The 22,053-nt window shown below is 45.6% G+C and overlaps 1 protein-coding gene across 2 annotated transcripts in view; it reads right to left on the bottom strand.

Annotated features, from left to right (window-relative positions):
• Window positions 1-22,053, bottom strand: part of JARID2 (jumonji and AT-rich interaction domain containing 2) — a 272,215-nt gene that overhangs the window by 57,029 nt on the left and 193,133 nt on the right. For both annotated transcript variants that reach the window (XM_040353752.1, XM_040353751.1), the window contains exon 8: window positions 7,168-7,664. In XM_040353752.1, coding sequence (XP_040209686.1) covers window positions 7,168-7,664 — 497 coding nt within the window. The remainder of the gene's footprint in view (window positions 1-7,167; window positions 7,665-22,053) is intronic.

Here is a 22,053-nt window from a genome sequence, read left to right as displayed (position 1 = left end):
CAGTCCATAATGGGTCCGTAAAGTGTAGCCAGCACGGTCAGGTATCTGGAGCATCTGGGTTGGATTATCGACCTAGAAAAATCTGCCTTGCAGCAGTGAAAAGGCTGGAGTACTTGGGTCTGGTTGTAGACACACAGCCCACAAGAAGGTGTTCTTACCCCAGGCAAAGGTCTGTACGACAAGAGATCTGGTTCACATGGTCGGGACAAGGGAGAGGTCTCCTGTCCGCCTGTGTATGAGATTGTTAGGGAAGATGGTAGCTTCATTCGAAGCAGTTCCCTATGCTCCGTTCCATTCAAGACTATTGCAAAACAGTATCCTGTCTGCATGGAGCAAGAGAAGTCAGGACTTGGATTGTCCAATGCGTTTTGACTCCAAGAATACGCCAGTCTCTCAATTGGTGGTTAATAACCAAGAATTTACAGAAGGGGAAAACCTTTGTACCAATCACTTGGAAGATAGTGACAACCGATGCCAATCTTTTAGGCTGCAGATAAATACTAGAAGAGAATGCTGTTCAGGGGGAGCAGTCAGAGTCCGAGAAGGCCTTACCCATCAACATTTTAGAGATTCGGGCAACACGTCTGACCCCAAGGGCCTGGACAGGCAGACTTGCGAGGATATCCTGTCAGGATTCAGTCTAACAATGCCACGGTGGTGGCCTATATCAACCACCAAGGTGGCATCAAAAGTCGGGCTGCTCAGAAAGAGGTAAACCATATTCTGGCTTGGGCAGAGGAGCATGTTCCTTGCCTATCTGCAGTGTTCATCCCAGGGGTAGAAAATTGGCAGGCAGACTTCTTAAGCCACCAGCCACTGCTCCCAGGGGAGTGGTCCCTACATCCAGACGTCTTTCTGGCCATTTGCCAGAGGTGGGGTACACGGACATAGATCTTTTTGCGTCCAGGTTCAACATGAATTTGGACAAATTTGTGTCCAGGACAAGGGACCCACTCGCTTGCGGGACAGATGCCTTTGTAATTCCTTGGAATCTGTTTTCACCGATTTATGCATTCCCTCCAATTCAGTTGCTTCCGTATCTGCTATGCAGGATCAGAGGGGAATGGAAACTGGTAATCCTAATTGCCCCAGTGTGGCCCAGGAGGTCCTAGTATGCGGAGATCGTGAAGATGGCAGTAACAGATCCTTGTCTCTATCGTTCTGCCAGGATCTGCTGTTGCATGGCCCAGTATTCCATCCTGCCTTACAAACGCTGAATTTAACAGTTTGGCTGCTTAGGCACTCATTTTAGAAGGTCGGGAGCTTCAGGCTCAGTGGTAACCACCCTGAATAATGCAAGGAAGCTGGCCTCTAGTCTAGAGCTATCTACTATAGGGTTTGGAAGGCCTATGTTTCCTGGTGTCAAAACAAGGGTTGGCATCCTCGCAAGTATAGCACAAGCAGGAATTTAGACTTCCTACAGTCGGAAGTAGAGATGAAACTAGCCTTGAGTACTATTAAGGTTCAAGTCTTGGCTTTGTCAGCGTTTTTCCAAAAGCCTCTTGCTTCACATTCCCTAGTTCAGGCCTTTATACAAGGCGTAACACATATGAACTCACCGATTAAGTCACCTCTGGAGGCAGCGTCAGTGACGTCACCACGCCTAGGAGGAGGGCTCCGTAAGCCGGCCGGCTTGTTTTATCTGTTTAATGCTGTGTTTATACTGCCTAAGTGTAAGTACATTACTTTCTTAAAATAAATTTGTATACCTACGATATCACGCTATTGCGTCCCTTTCTATTCTCCTGTCTATATGTGAGCCGGATTGGGTTACGCTTATCGATATACTGTGGTTGCTGATGAATTGTGGGGTGTCCTAAATCGGAATTATACATCAACTCCAAACCTCAGCTGTCTTTTTGATTGGAAATCTGAGCCCGGGGGATTTAAAGGCCGTGGCTGGGTTATAGCCAACTGCACCAAAGGCTTGCTATCTGGTAAGCTGATACACAATTCCGGTGGTGGGATCTCACACAGTGTATGCATGTCACCTGGTGCATTGAAAAATCAACATCTTTACATGCGAATCAGCCTCTGATCAGTACAGTGTTTTTGTTTCTGCTGGAGAATCAATCCAATATCCACTACTACTTACACTACCTGTGGACTGTTGAACTATTATATTCATTTTTTGTTATTTGGCGCGGCTTTTTATATTGTTTATTTTTCAAGTCACCTCTGTGCCCATGGGATCTGAACCTGGTCTTGTCACTCCTTTAGGGGCCTCCTTTTGAGCCAATGTGTGATGCCCCATTGGCTATGGTCACAAGGAAACTGGTATTTTTGGTTGCTGTAACTTCCGTAAGAAGAGTCTCAGAATTGGCAGCTTTATCTTGTAAAATAACAATTTCTGGTGGTTCATAGGGACAAGGTGGTGCTACATCCATCCAGTCCATCCTTTCTGCTGAAGGTAGTATGCAGTTTTCATTTGAACCAGGATATTTTGCTGCCTTCATTTTTTCCAGAACCAAGTTCTGCAGTGGAAGTGTCATTACATTCTCTATCTGGAAGCAACTGCTCAGATATGGAAAACTGATGCTTAAGTTGTGTTCCCAGGGGGCCCCAAGAGGGGACAGGCAACATCAAAATTGTCCATCTCTAGATGGGTTTGTCAGATCATTACACAAGCTTATGATTTAAAAGGGAAAGTTCCGCCTTTCTGTCCTAGAGTGCACTCCACCAGGGCAGTTAGTGCTTCTTGGGCAGTGCATCACACCAAGCCTCCATAGCTCAGGTGTGCAAGGCAACAAATTGGTCAACAGTTTATACACTCACAAAGTTTTACCAGGTGGATGTGGGTCAACAGGAGGATGCAGTCTTTGGGCGCAGTGTTTTGCAGGTGGCAGTATAGGTCCTGATGTCTGACGGAGGACCGCTTTGTTTTGTGTCTCCCTCCCTTCAGATGGCATTGCTTTGGCACATCCCATGTAGTAATACACTGGTTCTCTGTGTCCCGTGATGTACAGTAAAGAAAATAGGATTTCTATAACAGCCTACCTGTAAAATCATTTTCTTGAAGGTACATCATGGGACACAGAGGTCCCTCTCCTCTTTTGGGATAATTATATATATTGCTTTGCTACAAAACTGAGGTACTTCCCATGTGGGAGAGGTTATATAGAGGGGGGCATCTGGTCTTTGATTATGCCCATGTAGTAATTACTGGTTATCTGTGTCGCTAATGTACCTTCAAGAAAAGGATTTTACAGGTAAGCGGCTATATAAAAATCCTGTTATTTCACTCACTGAACTGCAACTTAATTTATGGCATTTGCTTTATGTTTTTTTTTATGAATTTTTGGTTGATATTCTGTCTATCATTTAAAATACACATATGATAAAAATTATAGACCATTAATTTCTTTGTAAGTGGGCAAACGTACAAAATCTGCAGGGGACATTTTAGTCTCATCTGACAAGAACACCTTTTTCCATGTGGCCTAAAAATCTTCAAAGTGCGTTTTGGCAAACCTCAGTCTTGACTGCATGTGGCCTTTCTTGAGGAGTGGCCATTTACCTGTTGCATATAGGCCACATTTTTGGATAATTTGTAATATTGTTGTCATATGCACACAATGACCACTTTTTTTAAAATAAATTCCTGCAACTACTTCAGAGTTGCTGTGGGCCTCTTAGGAGCCTCTCTGATCAGTTTCCTCCTGGCTCTTTCATCCAGTTTTGAGCTATGTCCTGATCCAGGGAGGGTCTGTGTTGTACCAAATACCTTCCAATCAGGGGTGGACTGACCATACGGGCGCCTCCCGAGGGCCTATAATCAATAGGTGGCTGTGACTGTGTTGCCAATCGTCCAGAGCGGACATATGGTATGGAGAGCTGTGCTGTCTCACAGCATATACTGGCCCGATTAGCAGGTTTCCTGGGCAGCTCCACGCATCTGACTGTGCTCTCCCTCCTGCACTCCTTTGGGCTTTACAACAAGAGCTGTGAATATACACTCAGCTCTCACACCAATGCAGCCTGTCACTGTCGGTTTTAGCCCTGTACCTGCAGCACAGAGGTCTCTCTGATCCTTCAAATGAATACCACAAAAGGTGAGCACCTCCTTATTGACAAATTTAGATACTGTTCCCACAAACATATAAATAGTCACTCCTCCAGTATGGAGGTCACCGCCGTAGCCTGAACATATGCATAAGAAGAAAAAAATCCCATAGACACACCAAGGCAGGGTGTCCCCTGGGATAAAGGGGCTACAAAGGCAGTGACGGACAATAATATATGTTTATAAAGGTTTATTTATATTTGAATAAATATAAGTATACAAATTAATGAAATGAAAAAGTATCAAAAATTAAAAAATTACATGAGGTTAAATATTAACTAGTCTAAGCTAAAATACCAACTATCTATGGCCGGCCAATGCTGCATCAAATGAACCTGGTTCTTTGCGTGATGCAAGCAAACACCACATAAAACAACACTGGGACAAACATAAACAACAAATAATTATGGCGGTCCGGACGCCTTGTGAAGCGCTTCCGTTGAAAATTCCCGGGCGGTAAAAAATTACCATGTATTACATTTATTATTCTAAGGAAATAAAGGGAATTATTAGCGGGGCGTCCCCACGGGAGGTTAGATAATCAACTAGTTATTTTGGACAACGAGCAATGTGTGCTGGTAATAAAATAATTTGCCAGCAAGGTAATTCGTTGGGGCAAGTCAGTTTGAAGAGGTAACACTAGTGGAGAAGATTTCAAAACTAAAGTGCACATACAGGTTGCATCGAAATGATTGTCCCATGTATAGACCAAAGTGGAGCCAAAGGTTCCCATGCACGCAGCAGTGTTCACAGTTCCACAGCGTTCATTTCAATTAGGTGCAAAAGGCGCATTGATATGCCGTATTCCAGAGTTTGTGAATATAGGGCCATATTCCCGCAGATTTCGGGCGGGCGTCGCGTAAGCCATTTACACTCCGCCGCCCCAACCTACAGGAGTAAGTGATGTATTCCCCAAACACTTGCTTCGTAGTTTGGGGCGGCGTAGTGTAATTGGCCCGGCATATCCCCGCGTAACTCCAAGGGGGCGGCTTGTATTTAAATTAAGCGCGCCCCCGTTTCGAGCGAACTGCGCATGCGCCGGGCTGAAAATAGCCCAGTGCGCATGCTCCAGTTCTCGGCGTGTGCGTCATTGACGTAAAGTCGTATTCAAGAACGACTTAGTAAAACGACGTACCCGACGGGAAAAGACGACGCGGACCCGACGCCATACTTAACATGGCGTACATGGGACTGGCGTAAGGTTACCCCTCATATAGCAGGGGTAACCTTACGCAAACGACGTTAGCGACGGTTACGCGACGAGATTTCGTTCGGGAATCGGCGTATCAGGCTCATTTGCATAAACAAATGAGACCTGAACGTAAACGCCACCTAGCGGCCGGCGGCGAATTACATTTAGGATCCGACAGTGTAAGTGACAGTCCTTGCACCTGGTTACGTGGTGTGTCTAGCACACGCTGTTAGTGTTTTGCTTTCTTTGTTTTATTGCTCGAAGTCCTAAAGTTTTCAAAGGCTCCCGCTACAACGAGGAATTGCTTCTGCGGCGTCCGACACCGTGTGACGTCAGCGCGTTTCGCAACGAAGGGTGCGTAGCTTCGTCTGGACCGCCATAGTTATTTGTTGTTTATGTTTGTCCCAGTGTTGTTTTATGTGTTGTTTGCTTGCATCACACAAAGAACCAGGTTAATTTGATGCAGCATTGGCCGGTCATAGATAGTTGGTATTTTAGCTTAGACTAGTTAATATTTAACCTCATGTAATTTTTGAATTTTTGATACCTTTTCATTTCATTAAATTGTATACTTATATTTATTCAAATATAAATAAACCTTTATAAACATATATTATTGTCAGTCACTGCCTTTGTAGCCCCTTTATCCCAGGGGACACCCTGTCTTGGCGTCTCTATGGGATTTTTTTCTTCTCTCTGATCCTTCCCATGCTCCCCCCTCCTCTGATGTTGGATGTTTGATGTTGGAGGTGAAGTACGCTCCAGCCATCTGTCTCTGCTGGTCTTCCAGCCACTGCACTGTGCCTATCGTATCCTTCCCTTGCTCTCTCCCTCCTTTGCTTAGGGTTGTTAACGGAGATTAAGCAACGCACCAGCACCTTCTCAGCCATACAGCCATCATACATGCCGCCCCTGCATTCTCTGCATGCCTGGTGCTGTGAGACTTCCTGAGCTCCTCAAACATCACAAGTTCTGGCCCTGCTACCCACACTCTGCTGCACATGTGATTGCTGCATGCAAGACAAAGGGGAAGCAAGCGGTTTTCCCTTGGAAAAAAAAACTCGTTAGTTCCTGGCCTGGCCTCCAGCAAACCTGGCTGGTGGTAAAAGATTTTTAGAAAAAAAAAATCCTTGCCGGCGATTCTGAACTGTGCTTGCACAGTCTGAAGCCAGACAATTAAAGAACTGCTGGGCTCAGCCTCATATCAGGCAATGGGATGTGGCTTAAATTTACACACCTCACTGCATAAGTAGAGACCATGCATGGCAGTTTACTAGTTGACTGGCTCCAGACTGTGCATGCACAGCTCAGAATCACCAGCAAGGATTTTTTTTTCTAAAGTGCTTTACTGCCAGCCACTCATAAGTGGTTACCAGGCCAGGAGATATTTAACCACTTCCCGCCAGGAGGGCATACATGGACATCTTACAAAGACAAATCTCCTGCGCTCCGGTATTTTTGGAAAATGTTATGAGATGGTAAAGTTGAAGTGCATTTCTTCTAAAAAAAAAGTGCGCTTGTAAGACCGCTGCGCAAATACGGTGTGACAGAAAGTATTGCAACGACCGCCATTTTATGGGTGTTAGAAAAATCTAGCAAAAAAAAAAGGTTTTTAACTTTACTCCTAAAACCCATTATAAAGTACATACACTGTATGATGCAAGATGTATTCCTTGAAGATTTTTATAAACGCAACCATTTCCTTTAATTCTAGTTTGTTTCTATTGCTGCATTCATTCGAATTAAATCAAAGATTGGGCATGGTGCTCCAATTTATAAGCTTTTTGACTGCAAATTTATTGTCATTTAATTGAAAAATGCATATTTGAAATCATTCGAAGCATTTGCACACTGAAGTAATTGACATACAGTATTTAACAATGTGCATTGTGATCTCTTGAACCTGACTTACCTTGTAGACGCATTTGTGCAGGTCACCTAATAAACTTTTATCTTCGGGTTCCTCCTCTGTGTATTCTTTTTCCAGAGTAAAGAGCCTCCGCCTTCCATTTTTTGGAGGAACGTCCATTTCTTTCAGCTTTCCACGTAGACCATTGCGGTGTACTACTCCATTAATTAATCCATTTTTGGGCTCATATCTAGGGAGCAAATGTAACCTATAAGCATTCTCTGCCTGCCCTTCCAGTGGACCTTTCTTCTTTTCCAGGTTTTCCTTCTCCTGTAGAACTTCTTTCTCCAGTTTTTTGTGCTCCTCGGGGGAAAGGGAGTCATATGAGAGCAAGTACTGACAGTAAGCCTCTTGCAGTTTTGCTAGTCTGTCCTGTGCAGTCTTAGGGATGCGAAGCATGTCTGCCAGTTTGTTCCATTTCTTGAGGTCTGTCACTTGCTGCATGCCACCCATGTCATTAATGAGCTGGAAAAACTGTGCCAAATCTAGCTCACAGCCTCCTGTGCAGAGGTTGCAAGGGAAACAAGGAAAAAAAATTAGAAACTTGCAATGGTTACATTTTTTAACAGCAACATGGGTTTTGGATGCTTTTCTGATGCCCTACATACCACATGAGTAGACAACCCCCAACACTTCAGCGACTGCACAAATTGCAGCTTATGTTGGGATGACAACTGCACAAGCTAGGCCCAATTCCACCCAAAACTTTTTTTTTTAGTTTTCAACAGAGTGATAAGAGTCAAAATTTCCATCAAGTGTTTTTGTTTGTTACCACTGGAGTACCTACCCTTACTTTTATGTGATATTGCTCTAATGTTGACAACGACACAAACAAAAGATAATTTAGTAACGTTAATAAGGATTGAGAACCTCTGTCGGTTTTATTACCCTCTTGTGCCAGTTACACCTACACTTCTCACTCCTCATCTTGGTTTCACTGGGACAGGAAGGGTTGTGAAGACACGAACAACAATACAAACTTAACAGATGTTCTGACTATTACCACTCTATCAAAAGCAATGTTGGCTGGAGTGTGGCTTAAAAAAAAAAAAAAAAAAAGGAGGTTGTTACTCCATGATGTATCATTAAATTTTAGAAAATGTTTATTCCTCAAAAGTCCATAATAATAAAAAAAAACACACACACACACCCCTCATTAATAATAAAAAAAAAGCACCATTCACCTCTCAAGATGGGAGGATAGAGAGTTTTAGCTCCAACTTATAGATAAATGGTTCCAAAGCAGACCACAGTATCTTGAATTTGTATTTACTTTAAACCTAGTATTAAGGAGAGTATTTTTCTTGTGTTATGGACTGCTGAATACAACCTGTTAAGAGGCGTGTATGCAAAATGTGTATGTAGCATTACTAAACCCTGTCGCACATATAGTGCAATTCACAAATTATCATAAAAAGGGTGAAGAACAAAAGGGTTCTCACAACGACAAATCTAAGATCAGAAATACTATAAGACACAGACTGTCTTCTGAAAATCCAAAGTCCTCACAATCTAATGTAGGATGTGCACAAGAAAGCAACATGAAGAAAAAGGATTGGCATACTTTTGTTTGGCTTAATCATTTTGACTTACCACTTACCAAAAGATGTTGGCTAACATTTGGACTGACCTCGGCCGTTCCCCATTTACCATTTGCAGATACCAATACCTTGCTGGAAACCCATTCTCAGAGGTGCGTGCTGGTATCTCCTCCACACCATTAAGCGGCAGAGATCAAGATACGCTGCTCAGGACACACTCTGGAGTTCACTGCACTGACGGGTACTTCACTTTTCAATTAGCCCCAGATAAGCAAAATAAAACGTATAATACATAACCCCCATTCTGTCTCAGTGCCAGCATGGTGGTGATGTATTAAAAATTAGACAGAAATTATAAAATGAAGAGCCGAGTTCTTAAAGCAGGGGCACAATGGGGCTCCTCTGGCCCAGTCTTCTTTCAGGAAAAAGCGCTGTGAACGATTCTTGAATGCCTAGTAGACATATCGCCACAAAGAAACAGAGAGAAATCAGTTTTTTTTAAATAGTCTTTAAAACATTTGTGGTTTCTTAGGGAACTCCACATATGTAGATCGGGTTGTCACAAGTGGGGAGACAGCCATAGGATTTATTCCCAGGGCCAAAGATTTTGAAAAAGGGCCTGATCCCCTATATGGAATAGAATATTCCACTGTAATAGCTAAATCTAGAATTCAAACAGCTTTAAAGAAAGATCCTGCCTTCCTCCATCCACCAACCCATATCTTCTCTATCCTATCGCACTTTGTGTGCCGAGTTCAAGATCTACATCACTAATGCCTTGTACACATGATGAGATTATCGGACGAATAATTGTCCACTTTTTTTTTTTGGGCATGCTAGTCTTCTATCAAAAATGAGGAGTTTACTAAAGTTACGAAAATTCTTATACGACAGAATCAAAATTCAGAAGTAATGCAATGTATTTTCGGATGTAGACTGTAGCGATTGAGCGAAAATTGTACGACCTTGTATCGTATGGGGAAAAGTTTCGTGCGTGCCCCTTCGAATAAATTGGATGAAATGTCGTGATCGGCTCTCGAAAGCTGTGTACCAACCATCAGATTATCGTGTGATCGATTCGAAAGCGGTATTTTCGTCCGATTTTCTGATCGTGTGTACGAGCCTTTAAACCCAACAAAAACTTGTGACAACCCTTACTTTATAAATATATATATCTATAAAATATATGCATTGTAGTGTCAGCATACAGAAGGAGGACTATCTAACTTTACCAAAGTTCTGTTATTGCACATTTTAAAACAGCAGTATAAAGGGGGAAAAAGGGTTAATATCTACATAATTTGAAAAGAGCATTTGTAAAATACTTCCAAGCCAAACAATATAAACATGTTCTTTCTTCATCATTACTGCTGTCTTAATTTAAGTCATGAATACTTTAAGGTTTTTGCAATACATGGCAGAACAACGTTCTACTACTGTAAAAACGGAAGTGAATATTTACACACTTTATGTCTGTGCTGACCCACACGTGCATTCATTGCAAGAGATCTGATTCAAAACCTAAACCACCTTAGTACCTTGACAAGCACTTTGATTTACTTGCTTTCCCTGCTGCCAAAATGAGACAATTCCTTGCAAAATTTAAGATGCGCCTTGGACTAAATTGATCCAGAACACATATAGAGAAGTACAGCAGAGTATTTTTGGGGCTCAGTTACAGAAAGAGTAATATACTAATATATTGAAAGCCAATCAAATACAGGCGATTATCAAGGCTCCAAGATTGATTGTAAATTGAATCATGTCCCAAAGGTGGTAGAAAGCTGGCCATACAATATACGTTTTTTTTGTACAATTTTCCTTTAGATTTAGCAAAACCATACAATATCAGGTCAAACCTAAGCACTATCAACTTGCATGCAATCAGGCAGGCCCTTGCACTACATAGTTGAAGGTAAATCTAAAGGAAATTGAATAATAATAAAAAAAAAATGTATAATGTATGGCCAGCTTAACAAAACTTGATTTCAGTAGGCTGTGAAAAGCAGAACAATTCTGGTGAAACATTTTGAATTAACATAAGACTACTAATTGAAACATTGAAAAACAAGCAAAAGACAGAGGGAGCTTTGTACTAAATTGATTAATAAAGTGTCAACACATTTTTCTGTAATCAAATAAATTTCCAGCTATCTGCAGTAGCAGACAGTATTAATGTATTTAACACTATTTTAAAATGCGCCCGTGCCCAGACCATGGACATTGTATTTACATAAAAGATCTTAAAAATAGCCACTCCTGACCTCTTTAGCTGCTTATGTTGTAAATTATTCTTTTTAGCAAAGATCACAAAAGACTCTAAAGTCAGACCAAAACAGATTTGGTAAGATATTAAGAAGCCATCTCTGCCTTAGATGAATGAACTATTAATACATTGCTCCCTCTGTACATATTGAGTTAATGGTACAAGAACCCTACAAAAATGAAGGAGAGAGAAAAAAAGGAAATGTTCTATCGAAAATCAGCATAGCGTGTGGCAGTATGCGTTGGTTCATGTCTTGTGTCCTTAAGATAGACTGAAGGATGCATTTACACAAACCTCCGTAGAACTTAGAAAGCAGTATTGCAAGATAAAAGTGTAGTTCCTTTGTGTCAGTCTACAGATTTTTAGTAGTCCACATTTTCATGTGTAAGGAAAGAAAGAAAAATTATCCTGCGTATGTTTTGTACATATAGTTTCCATGTGACTAAACTTATTGGTGTGTGATCAAACAAAGGCGATAGCTTCTTTAGCAAGCATGCTTTGGCTTTTGATGTGGCAAAAAGATTATGAAGGACTGTGGCTTAGGCCTCATGCCCACGGGCGTTTTTACAGCTGCTTTGAGGACCGTTTTTTACAGCTTAAACCCGCCTCTCCATGTTATTCTATGATCATGATGATCCGACATGTGGTGCGACTTGTGTGCTGAGAATTTTGAAGGTGAACACCTGCCAAAATTAAGAAATAAAAATTGCTGTGGGGTCCATACCAGACCCTTATCTGAGCGAGCATGCAGCCCGGCAGGTCAGGAAAAGGGGGGGGGGGAGGGTGAGCGAGCAGACCAGATGGTCGCCGGAGTCTCTATGATCGTCGGAGGTTGGGTGCGATATTACGACATCACTCCCGGCCTCTGCATTAAAAAACAAACTGTGCCTCCTCGACTGGGACGCAGGGATCGTGTTTTTTTTTTTATTTTATTATTTCAGGCTTCCCAGCCTAGAGGTGAGATGTGGGGTCTTATTGACCCCATATCTCACTGTAAAGAGGACCTGGCATGTCATATTCCTATTACAAGGGATGTTTACATTCCTTGTAATAGGAATAAAAGTGATTACAATTTTTATTTTTTTAAAGTGACAAACTACAAAAAGAAAAGTAAAATTAACAAAAAAAAAAAATATATTTTTTAAAGCGCCCCTGTCCCCGTATGCTCGCACGCAGAAGCAAATGCATACGCAAGTCTCACCCACATATGAAAACTGTGTTCAAACTGCACATGTGAGGTATCGCTGCAAACGTTAGAGCGAGAGCAATAATTCTAGCCCTAGACCTCCTCTAACTCAAAACATGTAACCAGTAAAAAAAAAAAATGTAAGTGTTGTGGATTTTTAAGTACCGAAGTTTGGCGCCATTCCACGAGCGTGTGCAATTTTTAGGCGGGAAATGTTAGGTATCTATTTACTCGGCGTAACATCATCTTTCACATAATGCAAAAAAATTGGGATAACTTTGATGTTTTTTTTTTTTAAGCTAAAGAACGTGTTTAAAAAATTGCTGCGCAAATACCGTGCAAGATGAAAAGTTGCAATGACCACCATTGTATTCTCTAGGATGTCTGCTAAAAAAAACATACATATTGTTTGGGGGTTCCATGTAATTTTCTAGCAAAATAATTATGTTTTTTACATGTAGGAGTGAAGTGCCCGAATTTGCCCGGATGGTTTATTTTTGACACTTTTTTGGGCGATTGGGTACTCATTCACATAGGGTGGGGGGCGGAATCTGGGGGCACCTTTGTTAAAGGGGACTTCCAGATTTCGATAAGCCCGCAGACCCCGACAACCACCAGCCAGGGTTGTTGGGAAGAGGCCATTGTCCTCATCAACAGGAGGACATAGTGAGGGTAAGTGGCCTGGTATGGTCCAGGAGGAATGTGACTTTAGTATCACTTTATACAAACAACCAAATAGAAAACCCCGAGTAGCCATAAGTGGCCAAACAGCTCGGACCAGTGTAAAAAAAGATGGGGATGCAAGCGATATTGAAAAACGAATATAAAAATGAACGTTTGACACAGATACATAGCAGCAATGGCAAATTATTTGGTACAGTGGGGAAAATACTTATTTGATCCCCTGCAGATTTTGTAAGTTTGCCCACTTACAAAGAAATTAAGGGTCTATAATTTTTATCATAGGTGTATTTTAAATGATAGAGACAGAATAACAACCAAAAATCCAGAAAAAACACGATACAAATGTTATAAATTGAGTTGTCGTTCAGTGAGTAAAATACGTAGTTGATCCCCAAACAAAACATAACTTGGTGGCGAAACCCTTGTTGGCAAGCCCAGTGGTAAGATGTTTCTTGTAGTTGGTTACCAGGTTTGCACACATCTCAAGAGAAATTTTGGTCCACTCCTCTTTACAGATCTTCTCTAAATACTTAAGGTTGCTTGGCAACTCAAAGTTTCAGCTCCCTCCATACATTTTCTATTAAATTAAGGTCTGGAGACTGGCTAGGCCACGCCATGACCTTATTGTGCTTCTTCTTGAGCAACTCTTTTGTTGCCTTAGCAGTATGTTTTGGGTCATGGTCATTTTCAGTGTTCTGGCTGAGGGAAGAAGGTTCTCATCCAGGATTTGATAATACATGGCACGATCCATTGGCCCCACAATGTGGAAAAGTCTGCATGTATCTTTAGCAGAGAAAAGCATAATATTTCCACCTCCGTGCTTGACTGGGGGGATAGGGAAGGGTTAACAGGGGCCACTCCAAAGTATTGCCCTATAATGCCAGTAGTGTTTGGGTTCCTAGGCCATAGTCAGCATTTTTTTTCCCTCCAAAAAGGGTGAGTCGAGTTGCCAAAGAGCTAAATTTTGGTCTAATCTGACCACACCACTTTCTCACAATCCTTTTCTGAATCATTTAGATGTTCATTGGCAAACTTACCATGGGCCTATACTTGTGCCATTTTGAGGAGGGGGACCGTTCTGGGCTGATCCCTCAGTTTTATCATGATCGTTACCCCAAGTGGTGAAATCTTGCATGGAGCTCCAGATCAACGGCAATTGATGTTTTTTTTTGTATTTCTTTCATTTGCAAATAATCGCGCCAACAGTCGCCTTCGCACCAAGTGTCTTGTAGCCAGGGCTGGTGCAAGGATTTTTGACACCCTAGGAGAAACCTAATGTTGCTTCCCCCTTGGCTCCATCCCTGACTCCACCCATGTATACCTCACCTTTTTAATGAAGCACCCATCAAATGCAGCCTCACCAGCGCCCATCAAATGCAGCCTCACCAGCGCCCATCAAATGCAGCCTCACCAGCGCCCATCAAATGCAGCCTTACCAGCGCCCATCAAATGCAGCCTCACCAGCGCCCATCAAATGCAGCCTCACCAGCGCCCATCAAATGCAGCCTCACCAGCGCCCATCAAATGCAGCCTCACCAGCGCCCATCAAATGCAGCCTACCAATGCCCAGCAATGAATGTTTGCTTGCTTCCATTCAGGAGTCGGGACACAGACACAGTCCTCCGCCACCGCTGCACCTTTGACACTATGTGCGAATGGAGCGTTGGCTGCCTGCTGATGCTGAGACTTAGCTGCAGAGAGAAGAGACTAGGAACACTAGTGGCCAGGGGCCCTAGGCAACAGTGCGCCCTTGGTGGCTGCCTAGTTTGCCTAGTGGTAGCACCGGCCCTGCTTGTAGCCCATTCCAGCCTTGTGCAGAGGTCTACAATCTTGTCACGGACGTCCTTTTGACAAGTCTTTGGTCTTGCCTATGATGGTGAGGTTTGAATGGAAGAAAGATTCTGTTGACAGATGTTTTTTATTCACATAACGAGTTGTTGTTAGGAGCACCTAAATTGACAGGACCAATCTATGTACCACATAAGCACATACTGTAGCCAGTCTGTGGGAGCCAATATTATTGTTGGTTTGTAAGGGATCAAATACTTATTTTACTCACTGAATTGCTATTTCAATTTATAACATTTGTATCATGTGTTTTTTCTGGATCTTTTGCTGATATTCTATTGTTATCATTTATCATCTGCTAGTATCCCCCTAATATCTCATGTTTCTAACCATCTCGCTACCATTTTTGGCCTAGGCCTTGCAGTCAGACATAATTCTATACTAATATTGATTGATACTACTTTACTACTTTAGATATCTGACAAAACATACTTATGTTCACAGCCTATACTTTTTATGGACTATGAGGTCTCTATGGATACATCACTATATCTATGCCATGCCTGCTCTCCGTTTGGCCCCTGGAGGGGTCCCCGTTTTGACTTGACACAGTAATGCGAGGCTTTCTCCCTGGTGTGGAGAAAGCCTCTTGAGGGGGGAGGGGGCGAGCAGGCAAGGATACACTCTACTTTGCAGATAGAGAAAGAAGCTGTGTGTTAGTGGGCCTCCTGACACTCCTGCTCGCCCCCTCCCCCCTCAAGAGGCTTTCTCCACACCAGGGAGAAAGCTTTGCATTACTGTGTGTAGTTACATACAGAAGAACAGGAAGTGAGGATTTCTCTGAAGAAATAAGGACATTTAAAAGCAAAACCGAAGGATGAGGTAAGTGAAGGAGGACTAAGGTAAAGGAAGCTATTTAGGGGAAAAAAATAGGATTTTTGTACTCACCGTAAAATCCATTTCTCTGAGTTCATGGACGACACAGCATCCTTTGACAGTATGGTTATGCACCTTCCTTCCAGGAGAGTTTAGGCAGAATTTACAGCACTTAAAACGTTTACAACCTTTCCTTAGTGCAGCTCCTCCCAGGGGGCGTGGCTCCCCGGCATAACCCACACCCTGCTCTAGCAGCCTCAATTCGTAACAAGCAGTACAAACAAAGGAGGGGTGGGTGCTGTGTCCATCCATGAACTCAGAGAAATGGATTTTACGGTGAGTACAAAAATCCTATTTTCTCTTCCGTTCATGGACGGACACAGCATCCTTTGACAGTAGGGATGTCCCCAAGCAGTGTCAAAAAATTTCGGTTGGGAAAAACAACACAGCAAACCAAGCTTCACCCCAAACAAAACCGGAGTTACTCAACGGAGGAACTCCAACCTTAAACTGCCGCCTGTAACACCCTGTGGCCGAAGGAAGCATCAGAAGAAGCACTCACATCCACCTTGTAAAACTTTGAAAAAGTGTGGACCGACGACCAGGTCGCTGCCTTACACACCTGTAACACAGAGGCTTGATGCCGGAAAGCCCAAGAGGCACCGATCACCCTGGTCGAATGCGCCGTGACCCGAAAAGGAGGCGCCCACCCCTTCAGGGCATAGGTCTGAAGCACAACCTGTCGGATCCACCTGGAAATGGTGGCCGACGAGACTGCCAGACCCTTTCTGGGAGCAGACACCGACACAAACAGTGAGTCCTACCAGAAAAAACACCTTTTGTGACAGAGTCAACAAAGGGATCTTTCGGATGTCCTCGAAGGGAGCTCGCTGAAGCACCGAGAGGACCAAATTCAAGTCCCATGTGGGCAGTGGAGGGCACACCGGGGGAGCCACATGGCGGACCCCCTGCACAAAAGTGCGTATCAAGGTGTTCGCTGCCAAGGGACGCTGAAAGTAAACAGCCAGAGCAGATATCTGGCTCTTGACCGTGCTCAAGGCGAGAGCCTGATCCACTCCCCGCTGTAAAAACAGCAGAATCCGGGACACCACATATGTACGAGGGTGCCACTTCTTACACATAGAGATGTAGGCTTTCCACGTACGATGGTAAATCCTTCGTGAAGTAGACTTCCGTGCGCGCAGCATGGTAGAGATCACCGAGCCCGACAGGCCTCGGACCTTCAGTACCTGGCTCTCAACAGCCACACCGTTAAAGCCAGCGACTGTAAAGCAGGATGGAAGATCGGACCCTGCGACAAAAGATCTTCTCTCAGGGGTAGACGCCAGGGGGCGTCTGCCACCAGACGCACCAGGTCCGCGTACCAGGAGCCGCGCGGCCAATCTGGGGCGATCAGGATTGTTGGAATCCCTTCGGCTTCCACCCTGCGCCGCAGGCGAGGAAGAAGCTTCAGAAAAGGGAAGGCGTAAACCAGGCGATAGTGACCCCAAGGAGCCACCAACGCGTCTGACGCGTCCTCCCATGGGTCTCTTGACCTGGCCACGAATCGTGGCACCTTATGGTTGAGGCGGGACGCTAGAAGGTCCACGTCTGGAGTGCCCCATTTTTGGCACAGACCCTGAAACACCTCCGGGTGGAGAGACCACTCCCCTTGATCCAGAGTTGTACGACTTAGGAAGTCGGCTTGCCAATTCTGAACTCCCGAAATGTACACGGCCGGCAGAGCCGGAACGGACCTTTTGGCCCACCGAAGGATGAACGCGACCTCCATCGCTGCAGCTGAGCTCCTTGTGCCTCCCTGATGATTGACGTACGCCACGGCCATGGCATTGTCGGACTGGATCCTAACCGGTCGGCCCTGCAGCTCCAGGGACCACCTGGCAAGGCACAGCTTGATTGCTCGGAGCTCCAGAATATTGATCAGCAGGCGGGACTCCTTGATTCCAGCGCCCGTTGGCTGACTGAGTGCCCCAAACGCCCCCCCAGCCGGAGAGGCTGGCATCAGTCGTGACCACCGTCCAGCGGCACGGCAGAAAGGACTTCCCGGTCCGAAGCACCGGAGACATCAGCCACCACACCAGGGAAGACTTGACCAGATGGCTCAACTGAACATGGTAATCCAGAGAAGACGGGAGCTTGTCCAAACGTGACAGAATCTCCTTCTGTAGTTCCCTGGTGTGGAATTGGGCATACGGGACCGCCTCGAAGGAGGCCACCATCAGACCCAGAACTCTCATGCAGAAGCGAAGAGACAACCACTTCTGGGTCGACAACTGCCTCACCGCAGATTGCAGGGTCTTCAGTTTCTCCGTCGGGAGGAACACTCTCCCCTCCGCGGAGTCCAGGACTAGTCCCAGGTATTCCAGTCTCTGGGACGGAACACTGACTTCTGGAGATTCAGAAGCCAGCCGAACTCTTGGAGAGTCTGACACGTGATAGACACGTCCTCCTCTAACTCCGAGCCTGAGGAAGCTCTCAGGAGAAGGTCGTTCAGATATCCCACGATAGCGATCCCTCGCTGCCTCAGCAGGGCTAGAATCGGGGCATGCACCTTGGTGAAAACCCGATGTGCCGAGGCCAAGCCGAACGGGAGGGCCACAAATTGAAAGTGATCCTCTCCGATCGCAAAGCGCAGAAACCTCTGGTGCCTTGTGCATATGGGAACATGTAGGTATGCGTCCATGATACCCGAGACCCGGGTGGGGGCAGACCTTCATGCGGAAGCAGGCTTGTCCGCAGGCTTGTTGGGCTTGCGGTACCAGGAGCGCTTCTGTCCCGCAGTGTGGGCCTTAGCACCTTGCGGACCTTTTCCCACCGCGCCGGGGGCACAAAAAAAACGCTTTGGGGTAGTAAAAGGAGGGTCCTTGCTTGCGGCGAGGCTCCTTACCCTTCCCAGACTGTGGGAGCAGTGTGCTCTTACCACCCGTGGCATCCTTAATGATGTCATCCAGGGATGCCCCAAAAAGCCCTTCACCCTTAAAGGGCAAATCCACCAAAGCCTTCTTAGAGGACTGGTCTGCCGACCAGCATTTCAGCCACACAAGGCGGCGCAATACCACCGCATAGGCAGAAGCTCTGGAAAGCAAGGGGATCGTGTCCATGGCCGACTCACAGACAAATTTTAGACCCTGAACCAATTGCTCAGCCAGGTCCCTAGAGGACTCGGGAGCGTCCCGTTCCTCCAGCAGGAGCTTCGCCCCTTTCAGTCAGAGTCTGTGACACCAGGGTCCTGGCCAGAGCCGGCCTCAACGCAGTACCCACAACAGTGAATAGGGAGCGGCCACAGCCTCCACTCTCCTATCAGCAGGGTCCTTAAATGCAGGAGCCCCTTCCACAGGCAACGTTGTGGCCTTGCTCAGTCTGGACACGGGAGGGTCCACTGACGGAGGAGAGACCCACTTTTTTAAGAAGTCCTCCTCAAGGGGGTAATGGGTTGCAAAGTTTTTTGGAACAGTAAAAACTTTTTGCGGTGTATCCCATTCCTTGTACAACATACTGTTCAAATAAAGAACACAAGGAAGCACCTTAGCGGTGCGTGGCGGTTTGCGGAACCCAAAAGGGACTGGCACGTCAGGTGCCTCCGCCACCTCCTCAAAATTTCAGAGTATCACGCACCGCAGAAATAAGAGCTCCAACAAATTCCTTGTCAGCAACTGACCCTGAAGCAGAGTCATCCTCACTGTCCGCGGGGGTTAAACCCGCACCCTCTGACACTACAGAACCAGAGGCAGCAATAGCATGGTCCGACTCAGCGTCAGAGACATCCCCAGAAGCAGGCTCATGGAGGGGGCGCTTTTTACCCCCTTCTGGGCACTAGCCGCTTCAAACCTGGCGAGAAAAGACTCGAGGACAGCCGACATTGCCTCAACAGATGTGGCAGGGGGAGGGGCGTCAAGGGTTAACTCAGGCATTGCTGGGGAAGAAGTACCTGGTTCAGGCTCCATAATGCCCCAGCGCTGTGTCACCCTCACTGCAAGGCAGAAAAAAAAACACTGGACACCTCCTGGCTGCTACTACAGAGTATGGGGGCCCCTGGGACTCACCACCCCTCCCGGTGCAGCGCGGTCTGAGAGAAGGACAAGGTGTGTTGAGAAGCCGGCTGTGCTGCGTCTGTCTCCCTCAGGCAGATTCGCGGTCTTTTTTGCAGCTCTAAAACGGTCACACGAGGCCAAACGAATTCCAAGATGGCCGCCGAATGTGTAAAAAAACAGCACAGGACCACAAGAAAATGGCCACCGAGCTATATAGAGCGCGACTGCGGCAAAATGGCGGCCGTTGCGCATCTCAAAAGACAGTGACACAGCAAAAACAGCACAGCACAAAATCACACCATAGCACCTGTAGCGAACACACACAGCTCCCTGCAGTGAACACACACAGCCCCCGCTCCACACACAGGCCCAGGAGTATAAGAGACCCCAGAAAAGCTCCCCTTCACAGCCGATACCCCCATGGGAAAGGAGGGAGAGGAAATAATGGAGAGAGGAAAGCAGGGCAAGCCCTCAGTCGACCTCCCAGGGGAAAATTCCAGACAGACCACTTACCTGAGCAAGGGGCCACTACTTACCTGTCCTGCGACCACCGGCTGGAGGTATCCCAGACAGATCCAACGTCCGCTAAACGGCATGGCTGTCGGCCAGACACACTGTGACAAAGCCATAAAAGACCGGTCATATGTGTGCCCTAGAACATGGGGGGACCACGCTCGATGGCCGAACATGGGGGGACTACAAGGGTCAAGACCCAGCCTGTCACCCAGTGGGCTGTTGATAGAAGAATCACAGGATTCAAAATGCTGGAACAAAAAAATAAAAAGCGAGAAAAATCGCAAGAAAAAAAATCTACAGTACAGGACTCCAGAAGTGCCTGACCTCTCCTGTCGTTAGGCAGAAAAAAAACTGAGGCTGCTAGAGCAGGGTGTGGGTTATGTCCGGGGAGCCACGCCCTCTGGGAGGAGCTGCACTAAGGAAAGGTTGTTAACGCTTTAAGTGCTGTAAATTCTGCCTAAACTCCCCTGGAAGGAAGGTGCATAACCCTACTGTCAAAGGATGCTGTGTCCGTCCATGAACGGAAGAGAAATTACCTTTACAACCCCTTTAATTTCATTGCAAGTGAGAAAACCTACAAAATCTGCATGGGCTTGAATTATTCTTTTTGTCACTGTATACAACTGTTCCCTAAAACAAACCAACCAGTTAAAGGGTTACTAAACCCTCAACAGTAAAATCAGTCTTTATATACAGTAAAGCATGCTGGTTATACTCACTGTGGAACCGAAGGGTTAGTCCAATGTATTGTGTAATAAGGTTGTTTGATCCTGTCTTCTCTGATCCTCCTCTTCTTCAACCACAGTCCCCAGTCCATCTGCTGGTAGTACAGAGCCTTGGAGGCACTCTGCACATGCTCAGTTTGGTGTTAGAAAGTGTGAATAGTGTAAACGTCTACTCCTTTTCTTGTGCAGGATGCAAATGGGGAAAAAAGGGTGTGTGTGATGGGGCTGTCAGCTTTTCTTCCTGTGCGGACACACTTCCGTGAGAGAATACTCTAGGTATAGATGGTCTCTTACCTGAGGGCAATGAGGCAACAGCATATAGTAATTGAATGCTCTATGTTCCTCTGGGGTTTCACCGGTAGACGGGATCCACACGCTGTATGCCCAGGATACTATTCTCCAGGTACTGGGAGTCATGTTGCTTTATGGTCTCTCGTGAGTGAAGTGTCTCATATATATGGGGAAGTATGAATGGAGAGGGAAGATACCAGATAGTGTAGTATGTACAAACAACGGTATTTATTAAGCCTTAAAACAGTGATAAAGAAAGGTACTCACAAATTGTCAGTATTTTAAAAGCAATTATCCACGAGTCGCCACGCATAGGGACGGCAATAGGAAACTAGAGGTGACGCTAGCAGACGAGCTCGCTGCGCGTGGATAATCGCTTTTAGGCCTCATGTCCACGGACGTTTTTACAGACACTTTTCTGAGCGTTTTTTTGCAGCTTAAAAACGGCTCTCCATGTTAGCCTATGGCCTCATGCCCACCATGATGTTTTTGAGCTGTAAATGGCTGAGCCGTTTTTAAGCTGCAAAAAAAAAAAAACAGGACCAGTGCATTCTGAAGCTCCAGCGTTAGAGCTGTAAAGACGTCAGATGCCGGAAAACGTGATTTAATGATCAAGATGATCCGACTTGCGGGGGGCGGCTCGTGTGCGGAGAATTTTGAAGGGGAACCCCGGCGAAAATTAAAAAATAATTTGCGTGAGGTTTCCCCCAGCATGATACCAAGCCTTTCGGTCTGGTATGGATCTTAAGGGGAATCCCCCACACCGAAAAAAAAAAAAAAAAAAACGGGATGGGGGTTCCCCCAGGATCCATACCAGACCCTTATCCGAGCACGCAGCCCGGCAGGTCAGAAAGGGGGGCGAGCGAGCGCCCCCCCCTCCTACACCGTACCAGGTCGCATGCCCTCAACATGGGGGGGTTGGTGCTTTGCCCCCATGTTGATGGGGACAAGGGCCTCTTCCCGA

The sequence above is a fragment of the Rana temporaria genome, chromosome 5 (assembly GCF_905171775.1).
Source record: "Rana temporaria chromosome 5, aRanTem1.1, whole genome shotgun sequence".
Classification (NCBI taxonomy): Eukaryota; Metazoa; Chordata; class Amphibia; order Anura; family Ranidae; genus Rana; species Rana temporaria.
Note: the sequence above shows the minus strand (reverse complement) of the source record. Positions and strands in the feature narration are given on the sequence as shown.